Genomic DNA, 26,974 nt, shown 5'->3' on the forward strand with positions numbered 1-26,974 from the left:
ACTTTTTCTCAATAGGAGATAAAATAAAACAGACTTCTGAGTGATAAATAAGTTTTAGTCTCCACATACCTTTTGTTGATGAAGTTCCTCCGAGTTCTTCAGTCGATCTTCGTCTTTAGTTGTAAATGTCGTGAAGTCTAAAGCTTAACTACACGATCTATCCTAGGCCGAAACACCTAATAGGTAGACTAGAAATCAAGAGTATAGTTTTGATCAACTAAACTTGACAAACAAGCTTGAGATAGCAACGCTTGCGAGTTCGACCGAGCAATACTCTAACAATCTCCCCCTTTGTCAATTTTAGTGACAAAACTATCAATAAATATGGATTACAAAATGGATAAAAACTTTATAGCTTCTCATCCATCATGCTTAATTGATTTCCTTGGTTCTTCAACATTCCTTGAATTTTTTGCTGCTTCAAGTACTGCAGTGATTCTGAACGTGCCCAACTCAGCATCATTGTTGTTGAAGATCCATATCCATAACAACAATAAAACAATTGTTCTCAATTATTGTTATACAGTTTCATAGTATTATTACACAATATCAAATTCCAATTGTACCACAACTTTGAAAATAATACTATGGTGATATGTATCACTCCCCCTTAGTCAATACTTCATCTCACAATGAAAACCACCCCCCCTTACATAATGATCCGTAAACCATATGTATATAGTGTGAACTACCAAATAATTCTCCCCATTTTTTTCAATATAAATTGGCAAAGGTATGAAATTTACGGGATCATAATAAAGTTCTCATAGAGATACTTCATGACTATAAGAGAACATATCAACTTTGTTTCGATGATTTCACATAGTCGAAACTTAGTGTATTCATCAAAGAGTTTATAAATATACAAGATAACTTCTATGATATTCAACAGCCGCACTCCCCACAAAGATTTGGCAATTAAGAACTTTCCCCCATAAAATGTCATTCCCGAAAGAACAACAAGATCAACCTTACTTTTGCAAGAAAATAAGGATTTCTTAGAACAAATTGATTCATAACAGAAACAAAATACAACTACTATAAATAAATGTGGAATTGAAACAACACTACACTGGAACTTCAAACTTTTATGGCCCAAAGGATATAGAAGAAATCAGGGGCAAGTAAAAATCTAGAATTCTAATGAACCAAAACAACACCAATAGACTGTCATAAGTGTTGAAACATAGCAGTATCTAGAGGTTTGGTGAGAATATCATCCAATTATTGTTCTGAAGGCACAAATTCCATGTTGATAATATCATTTTCATAGAGATCTCTAATAAAATAATACATGATGCCGATGTGCTTGGTTCTTGAGTGTTCCACGGGATTCTCAGTGATGCGAATCACACTTGACTTATCACAAAAGATTTTCATTATACCAGTGTTAATTCCATAATTAACAAGCATTTATTTCATCCATAGAAGTTGAGTACAACACAATCCTGCGTCAATATATTTTGCTTCGCATGTTGAAAGGAATTGTGAGTTTTGTTTCTTTATATGCCATGCTACAAAATTTAACCCTACATAGTAGAATCCATCGGCTGTACTTTTTTTTTGTCTTCCACACATCCTTCCTAATCAGCATCTGAATAAGCAGTGAGATCAGTGTTAGTACAAAAGTATAAGATAGACCATAAACAATAGTATGTTGAATATAACATGATCCTTTTTGCTACCACAAGATGAGATTCCTTTGGGTTTGCCTGAAACCTAGTACAACAACCATCACTAGAGGCAATATCAGGTCTCTTAGTGGTAAGATACAAAAGACTTCCGGTGATTGATCGATATAGTTTCTGATCCACACAGATACCTTTGTCATTTATATGCATCTTGCCAGTAGTGAGCATATGAGTAAGTTTTGGAGTTGACTTCTCAAGACCGAACTTTTACACAAGATCCCTGACATATTTTACTTGATATAAGTAAATTCCATCCTTGTGTTATTGAATATGTAATTCTAAAAAGAATTTTAATTCACCAACATTAATCATCTCAAATTCCCTTCCAAGATAAAATTGAAAATATTTTGCAAGTTTCTCAGAGGTTTATCCATAGATAGTGTCGCCTACATAAACTTGAGCAATGACAACCTCCTTCCCGCTTAGTGAACAATGTTTTATCAGCACAACCTCTCGAAAAACCTTTCCTAAGAAGAGAAGTATTTAGTTTTTCGAACCAGACACGAGGTGCTTGCTTTTATCCATATAATTCCTTTTTGAGCCTAAAGACATTATCTGGAAATTCTGAACTTTCAAATCCTTTAGGTTGAGCAACATAGACCTCTTCCTTTAGGCATCCATTTAAGAATGAGGATTTTACGTCCACTTGAAATAACTTAATCTTGATAAAACAAACATGAGCTAAGAGTATTCTAATGGACTCAAGTATTTCTACATGAGCAAAGGTATCACCAAAATCGATACCTTCGATCTGTGAGTATCCCTGAGCGATAAGTCTAGCTTTATTTTTGACAATTAATTGTGCAAAATTCATCTGACTTGTTCTTGAATATCCATTTAGTACCAACAATATTAACATTGGAGGGAAAAGGTACGAGTTCCCACACATCTTGTCTTTAGAATTGATTTAACTCTTCATGCATTGCAGTCACCCATAAGGGATTGCTAAGAGATTCATCAACGTTTTTTGGTTCTACTTGCATAAATAACATCCAAAATTACAAATATTTTGAAGTTGTCCTCTCATATTAGATGTAGAATCTTTTTCTCTAATAATACTATTAGTATCATGATTCCTTTTGATCCAGAGGTGCCGAGGTGGGGCATGTTCTCGTTCCTCAGGAATACCATGACTAGGCTTTTCTCCTCGTCACTAGAAACGTCAGGATCAACAACCGTTGGAACAACTTCTACTGATTCTGGGATTTCTTTGACTTTCTAAATTGTCTCCTTTGGAGGAAATTCAGCAGGAGGGTTATCATGATGGAAATCACTCAGATCATCAATAATAACATTTGCTGATTCCATCATAACATGGTTTCTGAGATTGTAGACTCGAAAACCACGACTGTCAGATTCATAGCCAAGAAAAACACCTTCATCGCTTTTAGAATCAAATTTCCGTTTCTTTTCTCGATCTTTTAGGATGTAGCACTTACTTCTAAACACTCTGAGATAATATAAGTTGGGATTCCTACCATACCACAACTCATACATGGGCTTCCTACCATACCACAACTCATACAGGGTATTTAGCGTATTTGACCGCAAATAGATACGGTTGATCAAATAGCATGCTGTAAAGACAACTTCTCCCCAAAAATTTAACGGTAGTTTTTGTTATAGAGCATTACCCTAGCCATTTACTGAATGTTCCTATTCTTTGTTTATGCACTCCATTGGCTTGTGGAGTAATAGGTGGTGAGTATTGTTGAGTAATTCCCAGTTTATCACAAAATTCAAACACCTTAGTGTCCTTAAATTCAGTTCCACAATCGTTTCTGATTTTATTTAGTTTGCGACCATGTTCGTTCTGGTAACTATTGACAATAATCTTGAATTCATCAAGGGTTTCATTCTTATGAGCTAAAAACGCTACCCAAGTGAATCTGGTGTAATCATCTACCATAACTAAAGTATACTTCTTCCTAGCAACATTAGTTTGTTAAATATTTCCGAAGAGATCCATATGAACTAAATCAAGAGGAGCTTTAGTGATAATATCTCGAGATGATTTATATGGAACTTCCATTTGTTTACCCTTTTGACAGGCACCATAGACACCGTTAATCTTAGCATTGGTTTTGGGAACGCCCCTAACAAGTTATTTGTTAATTATCTTAGTTATAAGACGATAATTGATGTGACCAAAACGCTAATGCCAAAGATGTGTTGATTCCACCTTAGTCAAATTGCAACAATTATTAAACTAAGTATCCAAGAGATAGCAGTTATTTTTACCACGAGTTCCCTGAAAATTACTTTTCCAGTCTTTTCTACAATGTCACATCCACTTGCATTAGAGATAACTTTATGGAATTTTTTACAAATTTGACTGATAGAAAGAAGACTAGCAGTCATACATTTTACGTATACGACACCATGGATTTCAGGAATGCCTAGTAGTTTGATCGTCCCCTTTTTGTTTATATAGCATCAACTCGTGTATCCAAATGTTACTGGACCTCAAAGTCAGTTGAATTCACAAACCAGGAAAGATCCCCAGTCATATGTCGGCTACATCCACTATCAAGGAACCATTGAAAGGGTGGTGTTGATTTTAGATCAAAAGCTCCCATACTAACACTACTATCCCGTTTGGGTTTTCTTGTTAAATTTGTATATCCTTTTAGAGTAGTAAACAGTTGTTCAGCTTTCTTGTGAAGATAACTAGCAACTTTTATACTTTTCTTAAAAGGGTATACATGTATGTTGAAAATGATCATGAGAACCACAAAACATACATGAACCAACATTTTAAGCTCATATGAGAAGTTTTGAGTCTTATCAGGTTTTTCGAAGCCTAAACCTCGCTTATCTCCTGACTTACGACAATCCTTCATAGAAGGGTTAAAGGAGTTTCTCAAATCCATTGAAGATATCTTGACATACTTCAAATCCTTTATTTTAGCAATTTCTCCAACAAGATCAGCATTGATCCGAATTTTTTTATCCAACTTCTTTTGGAGATTAACAACTTCTTCAAAACACTCTCGAAGATCAGAGTTTTTGATATAAATTTTGCAATGAAGACCATAAATTTTCCTTATCAATCCATATTTCTCTCGACAAAGATCTTTGATGATTTTCTGTAGATCAAGATACTCAAATTCATTGATGGTTTCTAGAACACACTCTAAATTAAGTAGATTTGTAACTGGTGAAGCGTTTATAGAGACTTTGTTATCCATAAAGTCAGATTGCTACAAACAAAGACTTATAAGGTCTTTAACGTGTGTTGCCTACTCTAATACCAATTGGAAAAGCGGGGGTCTAACAACCACACCCAATATTTCGTTAGGCAATCTGTACGGAATAATTCCAATATAATTCCGAGAAAATCAACTAGACAGTCAGACTCAATCAAGGAAATATATCAAGAGTTATATCTCTATTTGTCAATTTAATCTGCAATCAAACAGACAAGAATCTGTGAGCCTGATTGATATGAGAAATAACTTGGATGGTACCAAAGACCAATATCCAAGTGCCAATCAATTCCTATCCACCAAACACGATTGGATTTTCCGAATGATTGATCTACGCACAACCTGTGATATTTCAATTATATAAAAAAATATAATGCGGAAAAGAAATAACACATACACAAGAAATTTCGTCATTAAGGAAATCGCAAATGCAGAAAACCCCCGGGACCTAGTCCAGACTTAAACACCACACTATATTAAGCCGCTACAGATACTAGCCTACTACAAGTTAACTTCGGACTAGAATGTAGTTAAGCCCTAACCAATCTTAATTACACTGATCAAGGTACAGTCGCGTTCCTTGCGCCTCTGAATCCCAGCAGGACTCGACGCACTTGATTCCCTTAGCTGATCTCACCCACAACCAAGAGTTTCTACGACCCAAAGTCGAAGACTTATAAACAAATATGTCTTCCACAGATAAGTCTATTTTGATAGATAAATCTGTCTCCCACAAAAAAACCTATGAAGTTTTGTTCTGTCTTAAGATAAATCAAGGTGCACCGGAATCAATTGATAATCCGGTCTTACAACACCGAGTGAAGCCTAAAAATATCAATCAACTCACAATAAATTAATTGTATGGTAGTATAACAAGTTATTGCGGAATCACAAAGAATGAAAAGAAGAGCTTTGTGATTAATTTTTTTATCTTACCTATCTTAGATAAATCTCGAGAAAATATTAAAGAAGATGATATTCAATACGATAGAAGATGTAAGATCAGAATATGCAACTACATAGAAAATTGTTGGATCTGGCTTCAAAATCCTAATTGGGTCTTCAAGTCGTGAACCTACATGGTTTTGGAAAAACCCAGGATAAAGGAGAATCGACTCTAGTACTCAACTAGTATCACACAAAAGTGTGGGGATTAGGTTTTCCAGTTGCTAGAGTGCTCCTTATATAAATTTCGAATCAGGTTTCCTTATAATCAAAGCTAGGTTAGCTTATGAACAAAGCATTCAATATTCACCGTTATATGAAAACCTGATTTAAGAATCAAGCTAAGTTTGCTCAAAACCAAAAAAATATCTTACACCATTAGATGGTCTTAGCTTGTTACACACAAAGGAAATATACTTATATTTAGATATGGGTAACCGCACCTAAAGGTGTATATTGAATTGGCTCATGAACAGTTAATCTTAGCCATATGAACACTTTTCTTCTTGACCACATTCATCTAACACATATAGATCAACTATGATGATCAATCAATCATGACTGATAATCAAATGAATCTAATTGTGTTTCTCATAGAGTTGTTCAATTGTATATTCTCATAGAAGTATATAAGAATAATTGAAGCAAAATCGATTTGGTTTATGATTGTACAAAGTACTTAATCAAGAATCAGTTCATGAATAGTGTAGTCACGGTTAATTTATAAATATATTTATTCATGCGTATGAGAACATCTTAACCGATTTTAGAACATGAACCACTTAAGTTTGCAAATGGGTATGCATATTTAAGTTCCGAACTTTCGTATTGACCAACTGTTTGCGAACGGGTACGCATACTGTTGTTCCGGACCTAATTCAGGTGAAACCGTTTGCGAACGGCTATGCATACTTGGTTCCCGTACTGACTCAGGTGAAACCGTTTGCGAACGGGTACCCTACTTGGTTCCCGAACTTAAACAGTTAAAACCGTTCGCATATTAATATGAAAACTTGGTTTCCGGTCCTGAATCGTACCTGAATCATACCAAGACAGTTTATGTACAAAGTGCAAATACTGTGATCTATCCAGACATGGGTTTTATCTCTAAACTCACATTTAAATCATTGAAACTTTCTTAGAAGACGAGAATGACTATCCCACACAAACCATTAGCTTTTAATCAATTTTTAAGTGATCAAATGATCAATACGAAATTTTCGGAGTCGACCTCAAATGAATGTCTCACACAAATCATGTAAGATGTTTCAAGGAAATTTCCACATGTTCTTCTTTTGACTTATAATTCAATTTCCAACAAATAAATTGTTTTCAACTAAACACGTCAAGAATGATGAACATAGCTAAAACAAAAAGCTACCAACACATATTTCGAGAAATAAATAAGCGAGTTAAACTCAGCTTGAAATATTAGATGTGTATAATATGAAAGTCTATACGCTATACGACTTTGTCTCAATAGGAGATATAATAGAATAAAATAGACTTCTGAGTGATAGATAAGTTTTGGTCTCCACATACCTTTTGTTGCTGAAGTTCCTCCGAGTTCTTCAGTAGATCTTCGTATTCAATTGTAAATGCCGTGAAGTATAAATCTCAACTACACAATCTATCCTAGTCCGAAACTCCTATAAGTAGACTAGAAATCAGTAATATAGTTTTGATCAACTAAATTTGATAAACAAGCTTGAGATAGCAACGTTTGCGAGCTCGACCGAGCGATGTTCTAACTAAACTGACCTAGGCTTTTAGATCGAATCGACGAGTCGAACTGAAAGAAACTGAAAAACCAACAAAAAAACTGAAAACGAAATAATAACGCGTTGTTTTTTTCTGAACACGCGTGTCTAAACTGAAGAAACTTAGTGACTCGCGTTTTGGTTTATGGGTAGCCTGATAATTCTGGTTTTTTAAAACTTTTTTGGACCGACGATTAAACTTTTTTTTCCCACTGGCGATTCTTATTAAATATGGGTCCGGAGGTTAGTCATTTTCTTAGTTTAGTTTTCCCTTCATTGTTTAACAGGGAAATCCCCCTTACGTTGATTCCATAAGCCCATATTACTGAGCCCATAAGATAAACTCTAAACAGTAAATGAAGAACCATTTTTTGGGCACTACTCAAAAATGATGAGGGACTACTAAGTGATAAGAATATCTACCCTATAGTTACAAGGGGTGTCCTAAAGTGTGGAAATGACTAACATGTCCTTAACCTAATTTAATTTAAAACCAACCTAATAACCATATATATATATAACCATCACCTCCTCCCACCACCGCCACCCACCACCACCGACCATCATCTTCACCCCTACCACCACCACCGCCACCCACCACCACCGACCATCATCTTCACCCCTACCACCACCACCACCACCTCCACCACCTCTACCACCACCACCTATACATGTATAGCTTAATTTAAATCATTAATAAAGATATTCTCACAAACCCATCACTTGTCTTTCGTTTTTGGTTGAAAAATGAGAAGTAATCATCAAAATGAGTTGAAAATAGAAATTCGGCTATGAATTATGTGAAAAACTTTGTCGAACTAGCCGAACTCAACTTTAATGGAGGTTTTTTCTTGTTTTCAGAGAAAAGTTCGGCTATGCCACAAAAAATATCCCGGCCGAACTTTTGGTTCGGTTTCGTCGCAAAAAGTCCGGTTTCGTCATAAAAAAGTTCGGTTACATCGCAAAAAATGTCCAAACCGAACTTTTTAGTTCGGTTTCGTCGGAAAAAGTTCGATTTTGTCACAAAAGGTTCGGTTAAATCGCAAAAAATTCAGTTTCGTCGCAGAAAGTTCGGTTACGCCTCAAAAAGTTCGGTTACGCCTCAAAAAGTTCGGTTACATCGCAAATTTTTTCTCCTAACCGAACTTTTCTCTGAAAGAAAAAACTCCATTAAAGCTGAGTTCGGCTACCTGTGTTTTCAGAAACATTAGCCGCACTACACGTGCAGATGAGTTCGGCTACCTGTTCTTCAGATGTCATAGCCGAACTTTTTTAACCAAACCGAAATCAATTTGTAAATTTTTCATTTTGAGGAATGTTTTGGCCAATTCAAGCACCATTAACTAAATTTGAAGTATCCGTGAGTACCCAAAACATCGTATTCTTGTTGTGGCTCTTAAGAAAAAGATCTAACTTTTTTTCTTCCAAAACCCTCATCTTAATTATCATCTTCTTCTTCACCCACTCAATAATTCTTCTTTTGAAAAAATTAACTAATTGATTTAATCTCACTAATCGCTATACTAACTAATTTTATTACCAAGAATAAGTTCGGTATTAGAGAAAAACTTAGATAAGGGGTGACTCAAAATTACTTATAATATCCACTTAATAAATGAAGAACAATCCTCTCTATTTTTGAGTAGTGTCCAAAAAATCATTCTAAAGGAACCAACTTTTTATAGAGTGGTATTCTCGTTATATTTGTTTTAGATAAAGGGTTAATTTTAATTTGAAAGGAGATGAAAGAGGAAACCCCAAAATCAATCGGCCTGGTTGGTTTCTTCAGTCAGTCTCTATTAATTCTCGTCGTCGTCGTCTATGTGCTGACGAAGAAAATCTCAGGTACGAACTCATCAACATTTCTGCGTCTCCTCTTATAATTCATTCATTTATAAGTAATTCATTGTGAGTAACTAAGCTATGTTATTATTATGGTTTGTAACTGATCATTTCTTGAAACCCTAGTTTCTCTGATCTCTTGGGAGAAAAACGAGAAGAAGAAAGAAGCTCTAATACTCAAAGTTTTCTTTATCTGAGTTTAGTTTTCAATTTCCTGTGTGATTTCTTTCTGTTGATGAAATTTTGATGGTGAATTTCTGAAATGTTGTTGAGCTTCACTTATAGTTTACTGTTCGAGAATGTGTTTAAGGAGTTTAGTGTTGGATGTTTGTTTGTATGTATATGATTATTTCATATTTGTCTCAGATTATAGTAGTAAGTAGCATCCCTAGTAAACATGTTTGAGTTATGGACCAAATTAAACCTAATATCTTCAAGAACAACGACAACAACAAACAAACAAAAACAGTGAAGTGGGTAGTTGGCTCAGCTAAACTTATCTGCTGACACATAAGGAGAGGGATGATTAATCATTGACCAATTAGATCAGCTGATGTGAAATGATTTATGAGGGTCCTTTAAATTCTCTTTAATGAAGTAATGTTTGTGCCGATTCTACCGAACACAAATGATGTACAACTCTTAGTGATAGGTTTAGGAACATGGGCGACGTTGCACGTAAGCTTCCCGATAGGGTAAACTACAGTTTACTCCAGGAATTAAATTATGACCCCGTGAGATATCTGTAAAGAAGTGCTTCTTGCAGATATTGTAATGATTCCAGCTTATACAGCTGGTTCTCCCTTATAAATGCGAGGCGAGGTTTTCCAGGCGGGAAAGAGGGATCCGTCGTTGCAATTAATGATGTTGATATAGGGAGTGCATATTTTGCTATGTTTCCAGTGCATACATATGGATATGATTCACCACTCTAAATGTGAGCGTGGATCTTTCTAAAGAGAGAGAGAGTGGTGACAAATGCAACTTTTGGATGCTGTGCCCACCATTTGATTTACTGTGTACCACAGGTCCCATCACATCACACGCTTGTTTCTATCCTGTAGCTAATGGTGTACTCGTCTCCAGTTTTTCCGGGTGTGGATTTTTTTCGTGTTTCAAATGTAAAAGTATCTTCAGCCTCATGAGACCAATCATTAGGTTAGTATAAACAAAGGCTGTTTCTAAATTATGATTTAATATGAAAATTGATTAACTTTGTAGAGAAGATCAAAGAGAAATTCTGTGATTAGAGGACTTATGGATGAATCTGTTTTGTGTTCTTGGGAATTAATGTATGCATAGGTCAGGTTTATATTACGATGCTTGTCATGTGTAATCTTATTGTTACCTTTCTGAAACTAATCTACGGGGTTGTTTTTTAGAAGCTGATCATTTACTTCGTAGAATTTAAGAGATTGACATCTTGCTTAGTTTGGCTTTACGGATTTGATGTGAAATATTTGCTCTTTTTTGGAGAAGAGCACCCTTTTATAATGTCATGGTGTGGAAACTCAGAAACTGATGTAAGAAACCAGTCCTGGAAAATTGAGATATAGCGTACACTGCAAACCAATTTTTGCATATCCTACCCAAGGATTTGTTGGAACTCTGTGAATGCCTATAAGGATCGCGGGTTTGTAAAACTTTGAATTCTTCACATGTTCCCAAAAAACACCAAGTGATTCAAGTTTCCTGGAGCCCTTGTTTATAAGTATCTCTTGGGAAGCATGAGTGCTGCATTCAAATGATCCTCTTTACTTGTTTAAGATAGATGATTGGTTCTGGGCATGTGCTTAACTGTTTTTGAACTCTTGGTGTCTCTCTCTAAAGTTTTTCCTCCCAATATTTGCAACTCTTCAAAGAAAATTGCCAACTAGCATCATAATCTGATTGTAGGAGATGAGTAGTTTGGTGGAGAGACTGCGGATTAGGTCAGATCGAAGACCGTCATATAATATCGATGAATCAGATGATGAAGCCGATTTTGAGCAACGATCTGGGCGTACACAAGAAAATCCTGAGAGATATGTCAGAACTGACGCCGTAAGTTTTCTTCTTCATTTTGCACATTTTAATGTTTCGATAGTCCAGGTGTTATTGAAAGAGATTCTAATTTTGTCTCTCTTTCGGTATTTTTTGTATACTATCATATGAGTAACTCTCTTTAGAGTTCAAACTAGTGGGTAATGGTTTAGTGTTGTAATGAGTTGTTTCGCTGTAAGTGTAAATGTGGAAATACAAAAAGTTGCACACTCTTCATGAGTATTCCCATTATTTTTTCATATCTATCTTTACTTGGCACATTTTCTGAACCTGCAGTTACTCATCAAAGGAAAAAATAATACCTGAGTACACTATCCTGAAAAGAAAAGAATGTACATATTTCTGCTTATTGACTTTCTTATTTCTCCTATTTCTCTGTAATGAAGCAGACTATGCATCTTAACTTCAACGCACCTCTTTTTATTACACATATAAAGTCCTATGTCGAAGATGATTCGTTTGGTTTACTATTCCGGCAGAATTTATCTACTGCTTGTTTCCCCCCAAGTCTTATATTCCCACGCTTCTGAGTAACAATAAGGTATTCTTATATTTGTGCTTCCAATTCAATTGTAGAAAGCTGACTCATGTCAAGGCTGTGGAGAAAACGGGGATCTTCTTGAATGCGAGACATGCACATACGCGTACCACTCTAAATGTTTGCTTCCTCCTTTAAGATCTCCTCCTAACAGCTGGAAATGCCCGGAATGTGTATGTTACTAGACTAATGGCTAATTGTTTTTGAATTTGATTACTGCTGGTTTTCTGCTGATCCACCTTATGGCGACTTCTGAATGTATACAATACTAGGAGATAACAGTTAATTATTTTTGGATTTGATAATTGATGTTCCAGTTTGGTGATTCTTGTTTTTGGCTGTTGCAGCTGAGCCCTCTAAATGACATTGATAAGATATTAGATTGTGAAATGCGACCCACCGTAGCAGAAGATAGTGATGCTTCCAAGCTGGGTTCCAAGCAAATATTCGTTAAGCAATACCTTGTCAAGTGGAAAGGACTATCATATCTGCACTGCACATGGTAGTTGTTCCTAGAAAACTGATTAAGTTAAATGTGTCCCTTTGTTGTCTTACGAAATAAAACTGGCATTTGGTTAGGTTCTTCGTTTTACTAAAAGATCTTTCAGCATCATTTCAATTGCTAAACAGCTTTTCCCGCTTACAGAAGATATGTCAATAGCTGTTGATGTGCTTGCTACCATACTGGGTCTTGTTCCATATGGGCCATCTAGTGATTTTGGAATTCACTAACTCGTTATCTACTATTGACTCAGGGTGCCGGAGAAGGAGTTTCTAAAGGCTTTCAAGGCACATCCTGGTCTGAGGACTAAAGTAAATAATTTCAACAATAAGTCAACGACTGCGAATAACTCCGAAGATGACTTTGTGGCAATTCGTCCTGAATGGACTACCGTTGATAGGATTCTTGCTAGCAGGTTAAAGACCATTTTTATTTCATTCATTTGCGCACACCCATTTTTTTTTAAAGTTGTGATGCCTTCTGTGGAAATATATCTGCAAAATGTTGTTATTTTGCTTTATAAGGTAGCATTAATTCGGGTGTACTTGTATAGATATTTCGTTGTGCAAGAGTCTCTAAGAGTTTGTTTAGGTTCAAACGGTTTGGTATGATTGTTTACGTTCACCACTTAAAATGCTCTTCTTTCTTCTGCGATATGAAACACTTCATGCTGTGTTTCAGATTGAACATATGTTGGATACTGGTGCATCATAATTTATTAGTGTTCTACCAGTCTCTGAATCATTGAGAAAGACATTGAAATCTTATGATCCGTTAATCCTAGTTGTTACATTGTGTAGTTGTTTATTCTGTGTAACCAAATTCCTTGATCTTTAAATGCATTCTTATATTGTACTTTTGGTATGTTCAGGCAGAATGGTGACGAGAGGGAGTTCCTTGTGAAGTGGAAAGAGCTTGGCTACGACGAGTGCTATTGGGAAGTTGAATCTGATATATCTGCATTCGAACCTGAAATCAAAAGATTTGACGGAATCAATTCACAGTCTCGCAATCCATCCTCCAGTAAGCAGAAAAATGCCATCCGAGATGCTAAGGAAGCCAAAAAGAAGCCAAAAGAATTTCAGCATTATGAACGTAGCCCTGATTTTCTTACTGGAGGTACATGCTTTCGCAGAACATCCATGTTCAAGGCATATGGTTCTTTTCTGACGTTCTACATATATGCGCTGTGAACCTTTTACTTCATTTATGTTGATTAGATGATCATAAACATCTTATAATTGCGTTGCATCGTTGTAGGTTCTCTACATCCTTACCAGCTCGAAGGGTTAAACTTTTTACGGTTCTCTTGGTCTAAACAGACACATGTCATCCTTGCAGATGAAATGGGTCTCGGTAAGACTTATGCTCAATAACGAAGAATTTAGCTATTTTTTTCCTTTTTATTTTGATTGTTGGTATCATTATAGATGCATGGCTGAGGATTGTCATTGAGTGCAGGGAAAACCATACAGAGTATTGCTTTTCTGGGATCTTTATTCGAAGAAAATCTCTATCCTCATTTAGTAGTTGCACCTCTTTCAACCTTACGCAACTGGGAACGTGAGTTCGCGACCTGGGCGCCTCACATGAATGTGGTATGTATTATGGGTCTCTGGACTTATCAACCTGACTAACCATTTTGATATACTTCTTGGTGAACGCCTCATTCTTTCTCCTTCAATTTTTTTTTAATGTCGAATAGTTATTGAGGTATCCTGCAACGACAAAAAGCCCCATAAGCAATTTGCAATTTGCACCTTGTAACTAATTATTTTATAGTTAACCAACACGAGTTTACAGCGCACATGTTTTATGAAGTTGTGATCCGGGGTCAAAATAAACTTGTTTCAGGTGATGTATGTCGGGTCTTCTGCGGCTCGTTCTGTCATTAGGGAATACGAATTTTACTTCCCTAAAGGTCAATCTAAGAAGCTGAAGAAAAAGAAGGCTGGTCAAGTTTTGTCTGAAAGCAAGCAAGATAGAATAAAATTTGACGTCCTTCTAACTTCATATGAAATGATTAATTTAGACTCAGCCTCCTTGAAACCGATTAAGTGGGAGTGTGTGGTAATACTCATTACTCATTTGCTGGTTGCATTCCTATCTAGTTGGCATCATGTGTTGCTACTCAAATGTGGATATATGTTTTGCAGATTGTTGATGAAGGCCATCGCCTTAAGAACAAAGATTCAAAATTATTTATTTCACTGAAGCAATACTCCAGTAATCATCGTACGCTTCTAACTGGGACTCCGCTACAGGTTTATTCTTCTTCTTACTCAGGCTTTGTTTCTTCATTTGTAACCTAATTACACCATGGGTAATTCCTTTCATTATGTCATGACCAAGAAAGGAGACGGAAACCAGAGCATAAAGTAATAAAAGTATTGAGTAGTGGTTCTCTTGGCCCATACCATTTCATGTACCTGGCTTCACATTTTGCTTTTGCTTCAGCGATGTTTTCCGTGATAAGATTTGTGTTGAGTTTATCAGCGACCAGTGTATCACTGGTGATTTTGTTGTGCCATTCATGTTCCTCTTAGTTAGCTGTGCATTTTTGATTCTTTGTAGGAACACTGATGGTTCCTGTTTGATATGCTCTGCAGAACAATCTAGATGAGCTGTTTATGCTGATGCACTTCCTAGATGCTGGAAAGGTCTGTTTTATGTCCCATTGATACTTACCAACAAAAAACCAAGGTAGATTTCAAAGATCGGAAAATGGTTTTGACTTGCGGTAGATACTTGCAGTTTTCCAGTTTGGAGGAGTTCCAAGAGGAGTTTAAGGATATCAATCAAGAAGAGCAAATTGCAAGGCTCCATAGAATGTTGGCGCCACATCTTCTCAGAAGTACAAATCCGAATCTGCTTTAATTCCATAGACAATATTGGTTTCTTCGTATCTTTCATTGAATTAGCTTGGACTGCTTTCATAACTGACATGTTCTTCGATGAAAAAATGCATTTTAATTTCATTTCTGTATTGAAAGTACAATGTTATGTACTTTATGGTTTCTTAGAGATTTGGTTGGTTATCCAAATTTGACTACAAAAATGAATATGCATAGTGGTCGTTCTTTTGTCATCAGACAAATCTGTCCACATCCGTATGTTAGATTTTGATCTGCTGATGCCACGTCTCTACTCTAACACCACTTATACAGGCATCATTCTTTTAACATATTTCCTCCCTTACAGGTGAAATAACCAGAATAAGCATGTTGCTTGCGTTCTGTATAACCCATAAGTAATTTGTGGTGGCTGAAATGATAGTTTATATGTGCTTATATATAAATAATGTGACAACTGTAGGAGTTAAAAAGGATGTCTTGAAGGAGATGCCGCCTAAGAAGGAACTCATTTTACGCGTGGAATTAAGTAGCAAGCAGAAAGAATACTACAAAGCCATCTTGACTCGGAATTATGAGATACTGACTCGCAAGGGTGGCGGGCATGTAAGAATGCATACTTGTGATGAATAACCATCTTGTCTTTGGAGTTGTGGTTGGAAGCATAACGGTTTCTGCTTTCTTTCTTTTTCGCTTTTCATAATTTATGCAGATTTCTCTTATAAATGTGGTTATGGAACTACGAAAGCTGTGCTGTCATGCATATATGCTAGATGGAGTGGAACCAGATATAGAAGATCCTAACGAAGCTTACAGGTAACATGCTATGAATTTGATCCTTCGCCTACTGCAATTGTTAGTTCGTCAAATTGCTAGTGCTTCTTATTCTGGTTGCATTTAAATATTTATATCCTGCCATAGAATTTCCTTGACTATGTAAAGCAGGATAGTATGTTGCCTTGTCCTTTCGTTCATGTCTCCTTACTAATGTGCTTAACTTCTTAAACTAAATAAGGTGTATTTTAGCTTATAGTTGTCACTTACAATTGTAAACTGAATATAGTGCCCTATGTTCGCTTGTTAATTATATAAACGAGATATGCACTCCATTACTAACATAATAAGCGCGATGTACACACAATGTAGTACACACTGAAGTACCCGCAACTGTTGGTATGCGAATGCAGCAAAATCTAGAGAACTGGTGTGCCTTCGTTACAAAAAATTATTATACAAATTTTAGATGGTTGGATTTTAATTTTTAATAATAAAAATGAGTCGGACGAATGAGAAATCAGTTCGAGAATTATTACCGACCTTCGACTAGACATAATTCTTGTTTTTGCTTAGTTTATTTTGGAATCGGCTTAAGTAAATCACTAAGCATATCTGATTGAAGTGAACGTATTTCAGAGTCCGTAGAACTTCTTCTGGAATCAGCTTAAGTAAATCCTTAAGTATATTCAATATGAGCTCATATGAATTATAGAGTTGGAAAAATCTTTCTCGTAATCAACTTATGTAAATCTCCAAGTATAACCGGTGATATTTGACGAACTTGTTTTTAATTCCGTGTGCTTTTGTATTCTATTCCAATTGGCAGGCAGCTTCTGGATACTTCTGGAAAATTGCATTTATTGGACAAAATGATGGTGAAGCTTAAAGAACAAGGGCATAGAGTTCTTATATATACGCAGTTTCAGCACATGCTAGATTTACTGGAAGACTATTGTATCTACAAGGTAATGTTTCAAAGAATTTTATCAATATTTGTTTCTTGTGGATATATTACGCGTTAATGCTTTAGTGTCTTTTTGCCGAAGAAATTTTAGTAATGTGTATTTAGTAAAAACGAGTAGGGGCTTGCACGATACTTTTTGGTGTTCTAAGAGTGTCTTGTGTTGATATACTGGGGTTTCTATTTTCAAGAAATGGCTGTATGAACGGATTGATGGAAAAGTCAGCGGAGCAGAGAGACAAGTCCGCATAGATCGCTTTAATGCCAATAACTCTTCCAGATTCTGTTTTCTGCTCTCTACCAGAGCTGGGGGGTTGGGAATAAATCTTGCTACTGCTGACACAGTCATCATTTATGACAGGTGATTACTTGTTTTTTATATTTAAATTTTCTTTTCTAGAGTGCATAACACATATGCTCGTTTAGTTTCTTGATCTCAGTCAAATTGTTATCATTTATTAATATTACCTTATCTGCCTATGTTCTGCATTCACAAAACATTTATATTCTGCAGTGATTGGAATCCTCATGCTGATTTACAAGCCATGGCTAGAGCTCACCGGCTCGGTCAGACCAATAAGGTTTGATTCCATTGCTCAATTACTAGTTCGATGAACTGGCATCTTATTTTTGCTACAAGGTGTAAGTGCGGGGGCTTGTTGCCACGTGATTATAATTGAAAATTGATAAAAGTCATTGCAAGTTGCATGTTTGTTGATTCCTGCCCGCATGTCAGGTAATGATTTATCGGCTGATAACTAGAGGAACCATTGAGGAAAGAATGATGCAGCTGACCAAAAAGAAAATGGTTTTGGAGCATCTGGTTGTCGGGAAACTCAAAGCACAAAATATAAATCAGGTTTAACTTCGCTCTATAGTCCCCTCTGCGTCATATATGTGGAATGATTGCATTTCTTTCTATTCATTCTTCCTAGCAAAGAATAGCAGCACATGTTTTTGTTTTTAATTATTATTTTGAATATTGATCATGTGTTTAGTTCTTTATGAAATTCTAACACAGCTTGTGATGTTAAAACTATATTTTTAGGAAGAGCTAGACGACATCATAAGATACGGTTCGAAAGAGCTTTTTGCGGATGAGAGTGATGAAGCTGGGAAAGCTCGTCAAATACACTATGATGCTGCTGCAATAGATAGGTGAAATTTGTTCTGCCCTTCTCTTTTATCTTAACTTACACTGTTAACAAATTTGAAGTTTATGTTTTTTACTTACTGGGTTTTACCTTGAATAGATTGCTGGATCGTGATCAAGCTGGAGCGGAAGAGGCTACAGTAGATGACGTGGTTGATGATGGTGGCTTTTTAAAAGCGTTTAAGGTTTCTCTCCCTTTCCCACTCAATAGTGTTTGTGCATATATATGTATTGGGCCCTGATGTTGAGAAAATATTCTATTGTACTTTATGAACTATCCATGATAAATAGTGACTTTTTGTCCACATATACAAGGGAATGCACACTTTGCTTTAAAAATGATAAATAAGCAATGTGAAAATGAGCAGTTCTCCATCTCCGCCGTTTCTTTGTAATAAGAAGATTACTTGTGTCTTAAGACCTTGTTAGTCATAAATATCATCCAGAACCTTTAAATAATCAAAAAGTCGGAGCAACCTCTTAATTAATTGCTGGATGTCCTCGGTTACCTTTCGTTTTATCCCATGTTTTAAAATTGATGGCAATATTGAAAATGAAGTTTGCCCTTTCCTCATAAAAATCACATTCTCAGTCATACCTTTCCTATTTTATTGCACATACCTCGTGTGTCCTTATTTTGCCTTTCCTTTTTTAGTTTTTCAAACCCTTGTTTGTCCTTATTTTGGTTCTGCAAATCCTACATTTCAACAATCTGGTCCTGCAAAAAATTGTCCTTATTTGGGTTTTGCAAATTCTTCATCTTTTTATCTTGGTTTTGCATCACATAGTGCTATTAAATGGGTTGTTAGCTAGATAAACTATTCTTTGTTTGTCAATAACGAGGGATCTGAAAAACAAGTGAACCCAATTTCCTTTTCTTGGATAAAATTAGTATCTAGTTCTAGATATTCGTTGGGGGCCTTCTGTAGAATTTAATAACATCGACTTCATAATTCTTCCTTGTGTCAACTTTATAAGAGCTAGGAGTTCAATTGATCACAGTGTCTTCAACATGAAGGTATGAACTGCCTAATAAGTTTCTGTCTCAGTACGTGTATCAGAGCATTGAAATTTTGTCTTGTGACGTTTGATTTTGGTATTAGATAGTTGGATTGGATTAATGCTTGTAGTCTGCTGAAGTGTTAATTGAAATTGGTTCATGTGGATTGGTTTGTGTTTTGGATCTGATTTTGTTGTCAGAGTAGCTCAGAGTTTTTAGTTGAGTTTAGAATAATTTTTTGAGTGGAATCTAAGCTTAGTGGAGTCATCTGTTTGTTAGTAAAGGATTTCTGTGTTGTGTCAAAGGTTCAGCATGTTATTAGACATATTTATGATGATTTGAAACAAAATGGGATATCAAAGAAAGACTCTGGGGTGTTGACCAAGATTAGTAAGCTGAGTTATGATGGCTATAAGATGAGTAACCCATCCTCTGGTGAAGCTGAACTCAAAAGTACAATGCCAAGTGCTTGATTTAATGCGCCACCAAGATTTGATCACTCATCTAGTCAGTGGAATAGGGGTTTGAAGGTAACCGCTATGAAGTTCAGGGATGACACGGGACAGGGGATTTTGAGTTAGTTTAAGCAGGATTTGAGTTAGTTTAAGCAACATGGAAGAAGTAATTGAACTCAAAGGTCCCCCCGGTATCCTTGAAAAAATTTCCATGATGCAAATGAGATTAACTTAATTGTTAGAAAATAATTTTTGGATTTTGATTGTGATGTGCATTGGGCCTATGACATCTAAAGCCAAAGCGAGCTTAGAAGTTTTCAGCAATTGTGGAAATGCAAATATTACCACCCTCTTCTCTCTCATTTAGTGTCCAAACTACAAGTAAAGCACTTTTCCTTGCTTCTATCGTGCCAATTTCTTTTGGGTTTGGGTCCTAATGGGGGCAAAAGTTTTTTTTTTTCTTTTTCTTTCTGATCTATTAAAGTGCGCCACACTTAAAAATTTTCCGTAAGAGGTGAGTGGGAACTGAGACTATGCAGTTCTAGTTGGGACTTGGGAATGAAGTACCACTTTAAGGGTATAGCAGTGCATGATTTGCTTAAATGAAATGGATTTTTTACTAAATCTGGATGTTTAGATACGACTTATATCACAGATGAAGAGTCGGATCAAAGCTGAAATAGTGGTACTTGGATGAAATTTGAGCGGTCGTTTGAAAGTGTAATCGTCTAGGAACGATGGGACACTTTCTGAGGTACATTAATCTTCAATCTGCGATTACCTGCATAGGTTGGTTGAAAGTGTAATTGACTTGTTTCATATATTAATGCGAGCCTCCTTCATTGATTGGTATGTCCAAAGCGCGGTATGCATTTGTACTTCTTGGATTCCGCTAAATCGAATTTGGACCCATGCCCCTTCAACAGAACCTACAGTCCTTCCAAAGAAAAGTTGGGTAGATGGGTTGGTAATAGAAGGAGATGACTTCCCTGTTTCTTCTTTGACTCGAGGATAGAAGAACTTGGATTTTACCAGTGTTTTGCCACCGTTACGTGAAAACTGTTGTTATTGTTCTCTTTCATTTATCATCTCTAGCCGTAGGTTTGATGTGAACTGAATCATGCTAAGATGGCACACCGATGAGACTTGATTGTCTTACATCATGCATAGGCCAAGTTCAGTGAAGACCTTGATGGAAAGGTAACGCCTCTCTTCAAAGCAAACTATGACTTGGGATGTTTTTCCTCTAAAATGTCAAGTATCCTTGACTAAGATGTTAGATGTATGTTATGCCCTTTAGTTAGTGTGGTATTTTCTTGAACTCCAAACTTCCATATATCGTACTGGTACGCTTGAGGGATGATTCAATTGGTTATTTGTTTTTCATTTTAAATATTGAAAAACATATCAATGCTGTTGTTGTCATTCTCTGACATTAGTAGTGATTAGTGACCGGTATACTACTGCATTGCTTCAGTACGTACTGTCATTTTTCTTGGAATTTTAATAATGCATTTGTGTAATCTATCGTAGGTTGCAAATTTTGAATACATAGATGAAGTGCAAGCAGCAGCTGAAGCAGAAGCACAGAAGGCGTCCATGCTGAATAAGCCTGCTGCCAGCAATACAGAAACAAAAGTTTACTGGGAAGATCTGTTAAAGGACAGATATGAAGAACATAAAGTTGAAGAATTCACTGCTATGGGGAAGGGAAAGAGAAGCCGTAAACAGGTATGTTCAAACTCTGTCTGTAATTTATTGAGGTTCAGGATGGGAAAAACACGAAAAAGTAAAGAAGGGCCATGAGTTACTGCAGAAATACATTTGAAGCTGGTTAACATTGCTGCCTGCATTTTTTGCAAAGCCACAAGTTGTGCCTTCCAGGGTCTTTTGTCTCATAAGTGCTGGCCACCGGGGTATCCTTATAGTCTCAAATTGGAAAATAGTTCAATTATGTTTTAATTTGTTGCCCCAACTGTTATAGCTTATGCTTCACATTTGTTAAAATCATTTTTGGTTTTTATCATCTGTTGTGAATTTTGGAGTGTCTGAACAACTTGGGTTTCTAGTTCAAGCTTATTTTTTGCTTTATGGATGTTTTTTGGCTTGTATCAGATGGTATCTGTCGAAGAGGATGACCTAGCTGGACTTGAAGATGCTAGTTCTGATGAAGAATTTGATGTTACTGAAGCTGATTGGGTTAATGCTGAAATGATCTCGGCTGGGACTGCAGCAGGAAAGAGGCCTCAGTCAAAGAAGAAAGCACGTGGTATCTTCAGTCACTTTAGTCTTCATCTTTGATAAATTAGTTGGTGCATATATTTTCTGTTAGTAGCATAACTGTGAGTCTAAAATCTTACAGCGGATACCAGCGGACCTATTCCTTTGATGGAAGGTGAGGGAAATTCATTCAGAGTTCTCGGATTCAACCAAAGCCAAAGGGCTGCATTTGTCCAGATATTAATGAGGTAATAAAATCAACCAAGACATATCAAAACATCTTGTAGTCACACAAGAAAAACAAACAAAAAGAATACGATTTGGTTCCTTCCACTGATATCAGTACAAATATGTGCATCCTACACTTTGATTTTGGTGACTAATATCTGGACCTTAGTGCTTGTATCTAGCAGTCACTTAAATAATTTGGAGAATCATGGGGTTTGAGGGAAGTATGAAAAGGTAGCGTCCATCATAGATTGGCCTTCTAGAGGGGGATATTTCAAGATTCTATTGTTGACAAACGTGATTCTGGATGCTAACTGCTATCATTGATTGAACCTTTTTTTTACTGTCGATCTTTATCATATTTATTCATCTTAATGAGAAACAAAAGATCGTATTTTCTCATCTTGTGCTTATTCCTTGAAGGCTGACGCGTTGTTTATCTTGCAGGTTCGGAGTAGGTGATTATGATTGGGTTGAGTTTGCTCCTCGCTTGAAGCAGAAGGCATACGAGGAAATCAAAGAGTATGTGTTCATTTTTAAAATTCTTAGTAATCTGAAACACCTCTAAGGAGGATAATTGTATTAAGAACATGAATCCATCAGTTCTTTTATATTGAATTTCTTAGATCTGTGACATTTGAATTAGAATGCTAGCACTTGCCAGTAAAAGAGAAGTACCAGTAGGACCACATGCAAAGTAGAGTATTGTATTTGTGCTGTGGAATTTTATTCAGTTATGCAATGCCTGGATTTTAATCTTCACTTCTTCAGATATGGAACTCTCTTTTTGTCACATATTACTGAGGAAATTAATGATGCACCATGCTTTTCAGGTAATTTATCCTTGTACCCAGTCCTGTGCACGTCCAATTAGTGTCGCTTGATATTTTTTCTAGAGCATCTGTATGCCTCCGCTTGTTTGCGTTATTATTTTTTGACTCTCTTGATATTTTAACTAGATCTTGGTTTGTCGTCTGGCTTTGCAACAGATGGCGTGCCAAAAGAAGGACTTAGGATACAAGATGTACTTGTTAGAATGGCAGTGTTGATGTTGATCAAAGAAAAGGCAAGTAACTATCTGGTTGAGATATTTCTGTTACATATGGTCGCACTTATGTTGGAAGGGTATAATAGTATTCCGCATTTAAAGCTGTCTTACTTACAGGTGGTAATAAATTTGTTGGATCTAATTATCTTACCTCACCGTTCTATTTAAACTAAAAGGTTTTTGGAGGATTTCTGGTTGTATTAAAGTTACATTATGTTCTTTCTTAACTGCATGTCACACAAGTACTAGAAGCACATGTTAAACAGATTTCACAAATTACTAAACTTTAGGAATGTAACAGGTACAGCTTCAACAAGAACAACCTGGTAATCCCCTTTTTGCGGAAAACATCATTTCACGCTATCCTGGGCTTAAGAATGGAAAATCATGGAGGGAGGAACACGACTTATTGTTGTTGCATGCAGTTTTAAAGTATGTTTTCCAAAATTGTATCCCATTGTGATTCTTAGATATGTAGCTTATTGCCAGCAATTATTTAGTTTTGTATTTTGTGTTTTTATTTGCATTTCTTTTTAACATTTTGGTTGTTACAGTATCATATGAATCTTAGCCTAGGCCTTGTTTCTTGGTCGCTATGCCATGAATATGAGAAACTGACATGCCTGTAATGGCAGTGTGGAGGATATGGTAGAATTTGAGTCTGAAATGAGATCTTTACAGTATGTTAGAGCTAGACTAGCACATTTTAATATTTGCCATCATGTGACCATGCAAGTGTATACATGAAGTATCCTATTCTTGAGGAGATCATGGTCATATGGGTCCACGACTTCTTAAAGCATCTGCGTTGTCTTTATGGTAGCTGGTTTTGGTTACTTTTATGAGAGATCATTTGTGTCACGCACCTTAAGTACTTGCATACTGTGAATATGGTGTACTGCCAATCTACTAAAAGACCCCGTCAGGTTACTGATGTGTATAAATACACTCTTCAATTGGTGCAGTAGAGTGTCTTTTTCCCATTTTGTTATCTGATCTTTTTTTTTAATCATTAGGCATGGGTATGGAAGATGGCAAAATATTGTTGATGATAAGGATTTGCATCTTCAAGAGATCATTTGCCAGGAGCAAAATCTACCCTTCATAAATACTTCTCAAATGAATGCTGGTGTAAATCCAGTTAATCCTGAAATGACATCCAATAAGCAATCAATGGGATCTGGTGGTGTAAATGATTTTAAGTCTGATTTTGCACTGGGTATCGCAGAGAACGCTAACCGTGCCCAAGTGTTTCAGGATCCTTCCATGTTGTATAATTTCAGGGAGATGCAGAGAAGATTGGTTGAGTTTATTAAAAAAAGAGTACTTCTTTTGGAGAAAGGACTCAATGCAGAGTACCAGAAAGTTTATTTTGTAAGTTATCTTTTTGTTAATTCACCTCCTTCTATTAACGTGGCTGTATGTAACTCCAGTTTATGATATGATTAGATGTGATCACATTCGTGGTGTATCTTGAACTACTATTATCTCCACGGCATAAGTATTCAATGCAAGATGAATCGCGAGTCATAATTCCTTGCATTGCTAGATGAAAAACCAAATTGGGTATGTTTATGCTCTATGTGTGTTCCATATGTTGACGACAGTTGACTCTTCTCCAAATAATGATGAGACCACAAAGTCTTTACGGGGAGAGATTGACAGTGTTGATGAATAATGATTTATTTCTTTCATGTGGAGACTGCATATGTATGCAAATGGGTCCTGTATCAGATTTGTTTAAGGTAATGAATGACTCTCATTCAAGTTTGTCTGTTTGTTTGTTTTTTGAGGGCGGCCTCAGGGTGATGATCAACCAAATGAGGTGTCAAATGGTTCTCCAAATGTTGTTGACGTCGAGAGTCCTACTTCCTTGGGGAACAATGCCCAAACTGGTGAACCTCTTCCTCCGATAGAACCAATTGGTAAGCCTATAACTGCTGGAAGTTAGTTTTGGCATGGATCATGTTACACATAACGGAGTAAATTCTAACTTTTTTTCTTCTGTTGATATCATTTAGGTTATTATAATAGTTTGATGGCAATACGCCAATACCTATCTTGTTAGGATACAAAACAAAAAACCCAATATAAGTCTACAAGAGTATTTTTGTTTCTATATGTGACTAGATCAGTGGAAAAGGGTAATCATCTTCACTTTTTCCGCGCATTGTGGATTATTTCTTTAATTTACAGTTACTTGACATTTAGTTTCTTTGCTTAGATGATATTGCAGCCGAGATTGGTGATACATATATATCAATGTTGTCTGCTAGATTTTATTTGAAAGTTTATTCTTATACATGGTTGGGTGTCTGCAGCTCTTGAAGAATTAAAAACTGTTGCCTGTGATGACAGTTCAGATCGTATTAATATGGGAAGGCTTTATAATGAGGTAAACTAACATGCTTGTAATATTATGCTGTTACAGTTGATCATGAAACCTCAATTTTACTTGTCAAACGTTAGTACATGAGTTAAGCAAGGTTGGCCTCATTCCCTCCAAATTTGGCCTGGTGTTTTTTCTCAAAGTAGCTTCTTGTTTTCTCGATAGTCTTTTCTGGATCGAGCAAAATATTTTCTGGATCCCTATTTACCTTTTTGTGTTTGTATGTAATCCTCCACCAGCTGTGTAAAGTAGTTGGAGAAGACATCCAAGAATCAGTTCAGCCACAGGACGGAAATAAACCTGCCGGTTTTACCCTGAAAGAAAGCATCTCTCGTATTGAAGCCATTAAGGAGGACTTGCAACATATTTTTACTCCTCCAAATACCACTCCATCTTCCGAAGAAATCAAAGTGGTATCTGATCAATCAGCTCAGGATACTGTTTCTGGAGGTGAGTGTCTAACAAGAAAAAATGGAGATGATTTCAAAGTTGGTGAAAAGTTCGACTCCCTGCCAAAGGTTTCTGAAGCAGATTCAGAGCCTCCGTCAGCTCTTTTAAATGCTGTAAAGGATAGCTCTGAAGTTGCTGAGTCCAACGATTCGTCAATACCTGTGTCAAGTTCAGTGGAAGGATCTGTAGATGTGGATATGGCTGATACCGAACCGAAGAGAAGTGGTGGAGTGATTGTTTTGGAAGATTGACTGTGAAGGGGTACTCTCATCATATTATCAATTGAAGTAAACCATTAACAGGGTATAGAACAGTCTGAGTACAGTGTATTATTAGAACTTTACAAAGCCGCTGTTATAGAATATAATATGTGTAATTCCGAGGAAGATGGTATTGTTCAGGGATTTGTTTCTTGGTCTTCTCTTGGACTTTCGATTTTCCTCTAGGATAAGTATTCTCCTGTCTCTACATTTAGATCATCTATCAAATTGCTTGTAGACAGAGCAGTTGATTTTCTAAAATGGGTTTGTAAAGTAAACCTCGTTCTTTGTTCTGTATGTTTGGATCACTGTTACGTGTAGCCCTTGTTGGGGCCTCAAAAAGATTTTACTAATGCGGTGTTCTTTTATTAACATTATCACTTTATTTTTCGTTTCTGCGCTTTAATGTTCCACTTAAGTGATTTTGTGGGAAGCTTAGTATCATCATAAGCATATACTCGGAGTTAGTTAAATACCCAATTATTTTTGGAAGACAATAACACTTATCTAACATTTAGTTAAATACCGACTCAAAGTGCTATCATAATGAGTTCAAAATATAATGATCAGGCGTCGACACTTATGCTTTTTGTAGAGTTCTCTCGTAGAATTCTCGTGTTTTTTGAGTGTCAACGCTTCTCATGTTTTGTA

The 26,974-nt window shown here is 36.2% G+C and overlaps 1 protein-coding gene across 3 annotated transcripts; it reads left to right on the forward strand.

The window, feature by feature from the left end:
* The first annotated feature begins 9,320 nt into the window (after positions 1-9,320).
* LOC113310386 (CHD3-type chromatin-remodeling factor PICKLE-like) lies at positions 9,321-26,700 on the forward strand. 3 transcript variants are annotated; one of them, XM_026559044.1, is made up of 31 exons: positions 9,321-9,450; positions 11,344-11,490; positions 12,067-12,201; positions 12,376-12,530; positions 12,784-12,945; positions 13,402-13,649; positions 13,791-13,886; positions 13,992-14,128; positions 14,385-14,600; positions 14,687-14,794; positions 15,140-15,190; positions 15,285-15,384; positions 15,846-15,988; positions 16,095-16,198; positions 16,986-17,124; positions 17,312-17,481; positions 17,635-17,701; positions 17,857-17,979; positions 18,169-18,278; positions 18,374-18,458; positions 21,262-21,459; positions 21,844-21,997; positions 22,091-22,196; positions 22,624-22,698; positions 22,948-23,009; positions 23,166-23,242; positions 23,526-23,656; positions 24,241-24,598; positions 25,029-25,149; positions 25,546-25,619; positions 25,853-26,700. In XM_026559044.1, the coding sequence occupies exons 2-31, from the start codon at positions 11,347-11,349 to the stop codon at positions 26,312-26,314; spliced, it is 4,311 nt and encodes a 1,436-aa protein (XP_026414829.1). In that variant the 5' UTR covers positions 9,321-9,450; positions 11,344-11,346; the 3' UTR covers positions 26,315-26,700. The 3 variants fall into 3 exon arrangements, 2 of the variants coding, with proteins under 2 accessions (XP_026414829.1, XP_026414830.1); XM_026559045.1 differs by lacking the exon at positions 9,321-9,450 and adding an exon at positions 10,476-10,605; XR_003341114.1 differs by lacking the exons at positions 25,546-25,619; positions 25,853-26,700 and adding an exon at positions 24,674-24,790 and having other exon boundaries at positions 25,029-25,144.
* Positions 26,701-26,974: the final 274 nt, after the last annotated feature.

Source organism: Papaver somniferum, chromosome 9 (assembly GCF_003573695.1).
Source record: "Papaver somniferum cultivar HN1 chromosome 9, ASM357369v1, whole genome shotgun sequence".
Taxonomy (NCBI): Eukaryota; Viridiplantae; Streptophyta; class Magnoliopsida; order Ranunculales; family Papaveraceae; genus Papaver; species Papaver somniferum.

Coding starts and splice junctions, on each gene's coding strand:
- LOC113310386 (XM_026559044.1), top strand. CDS start 11,347: ATGAGTAGTTTGGTGGAGAGACTGCGGATTAGGTCAGATCGAAGACCG. Junction 17,125..17,311: donor AAGACTATTGTATCTACAAG/GTAATGTTTCAA, acceptor TCTATTTTCAAG/AAATGGCTGTATGAACGGAT. Junction 23,243..23,525: donor TGATGTTGATCAAAGAAAAG/GCAAGTAACTAT, acceptor GGAATGTAACAG/GTACAGCTTCAACAAGAACA.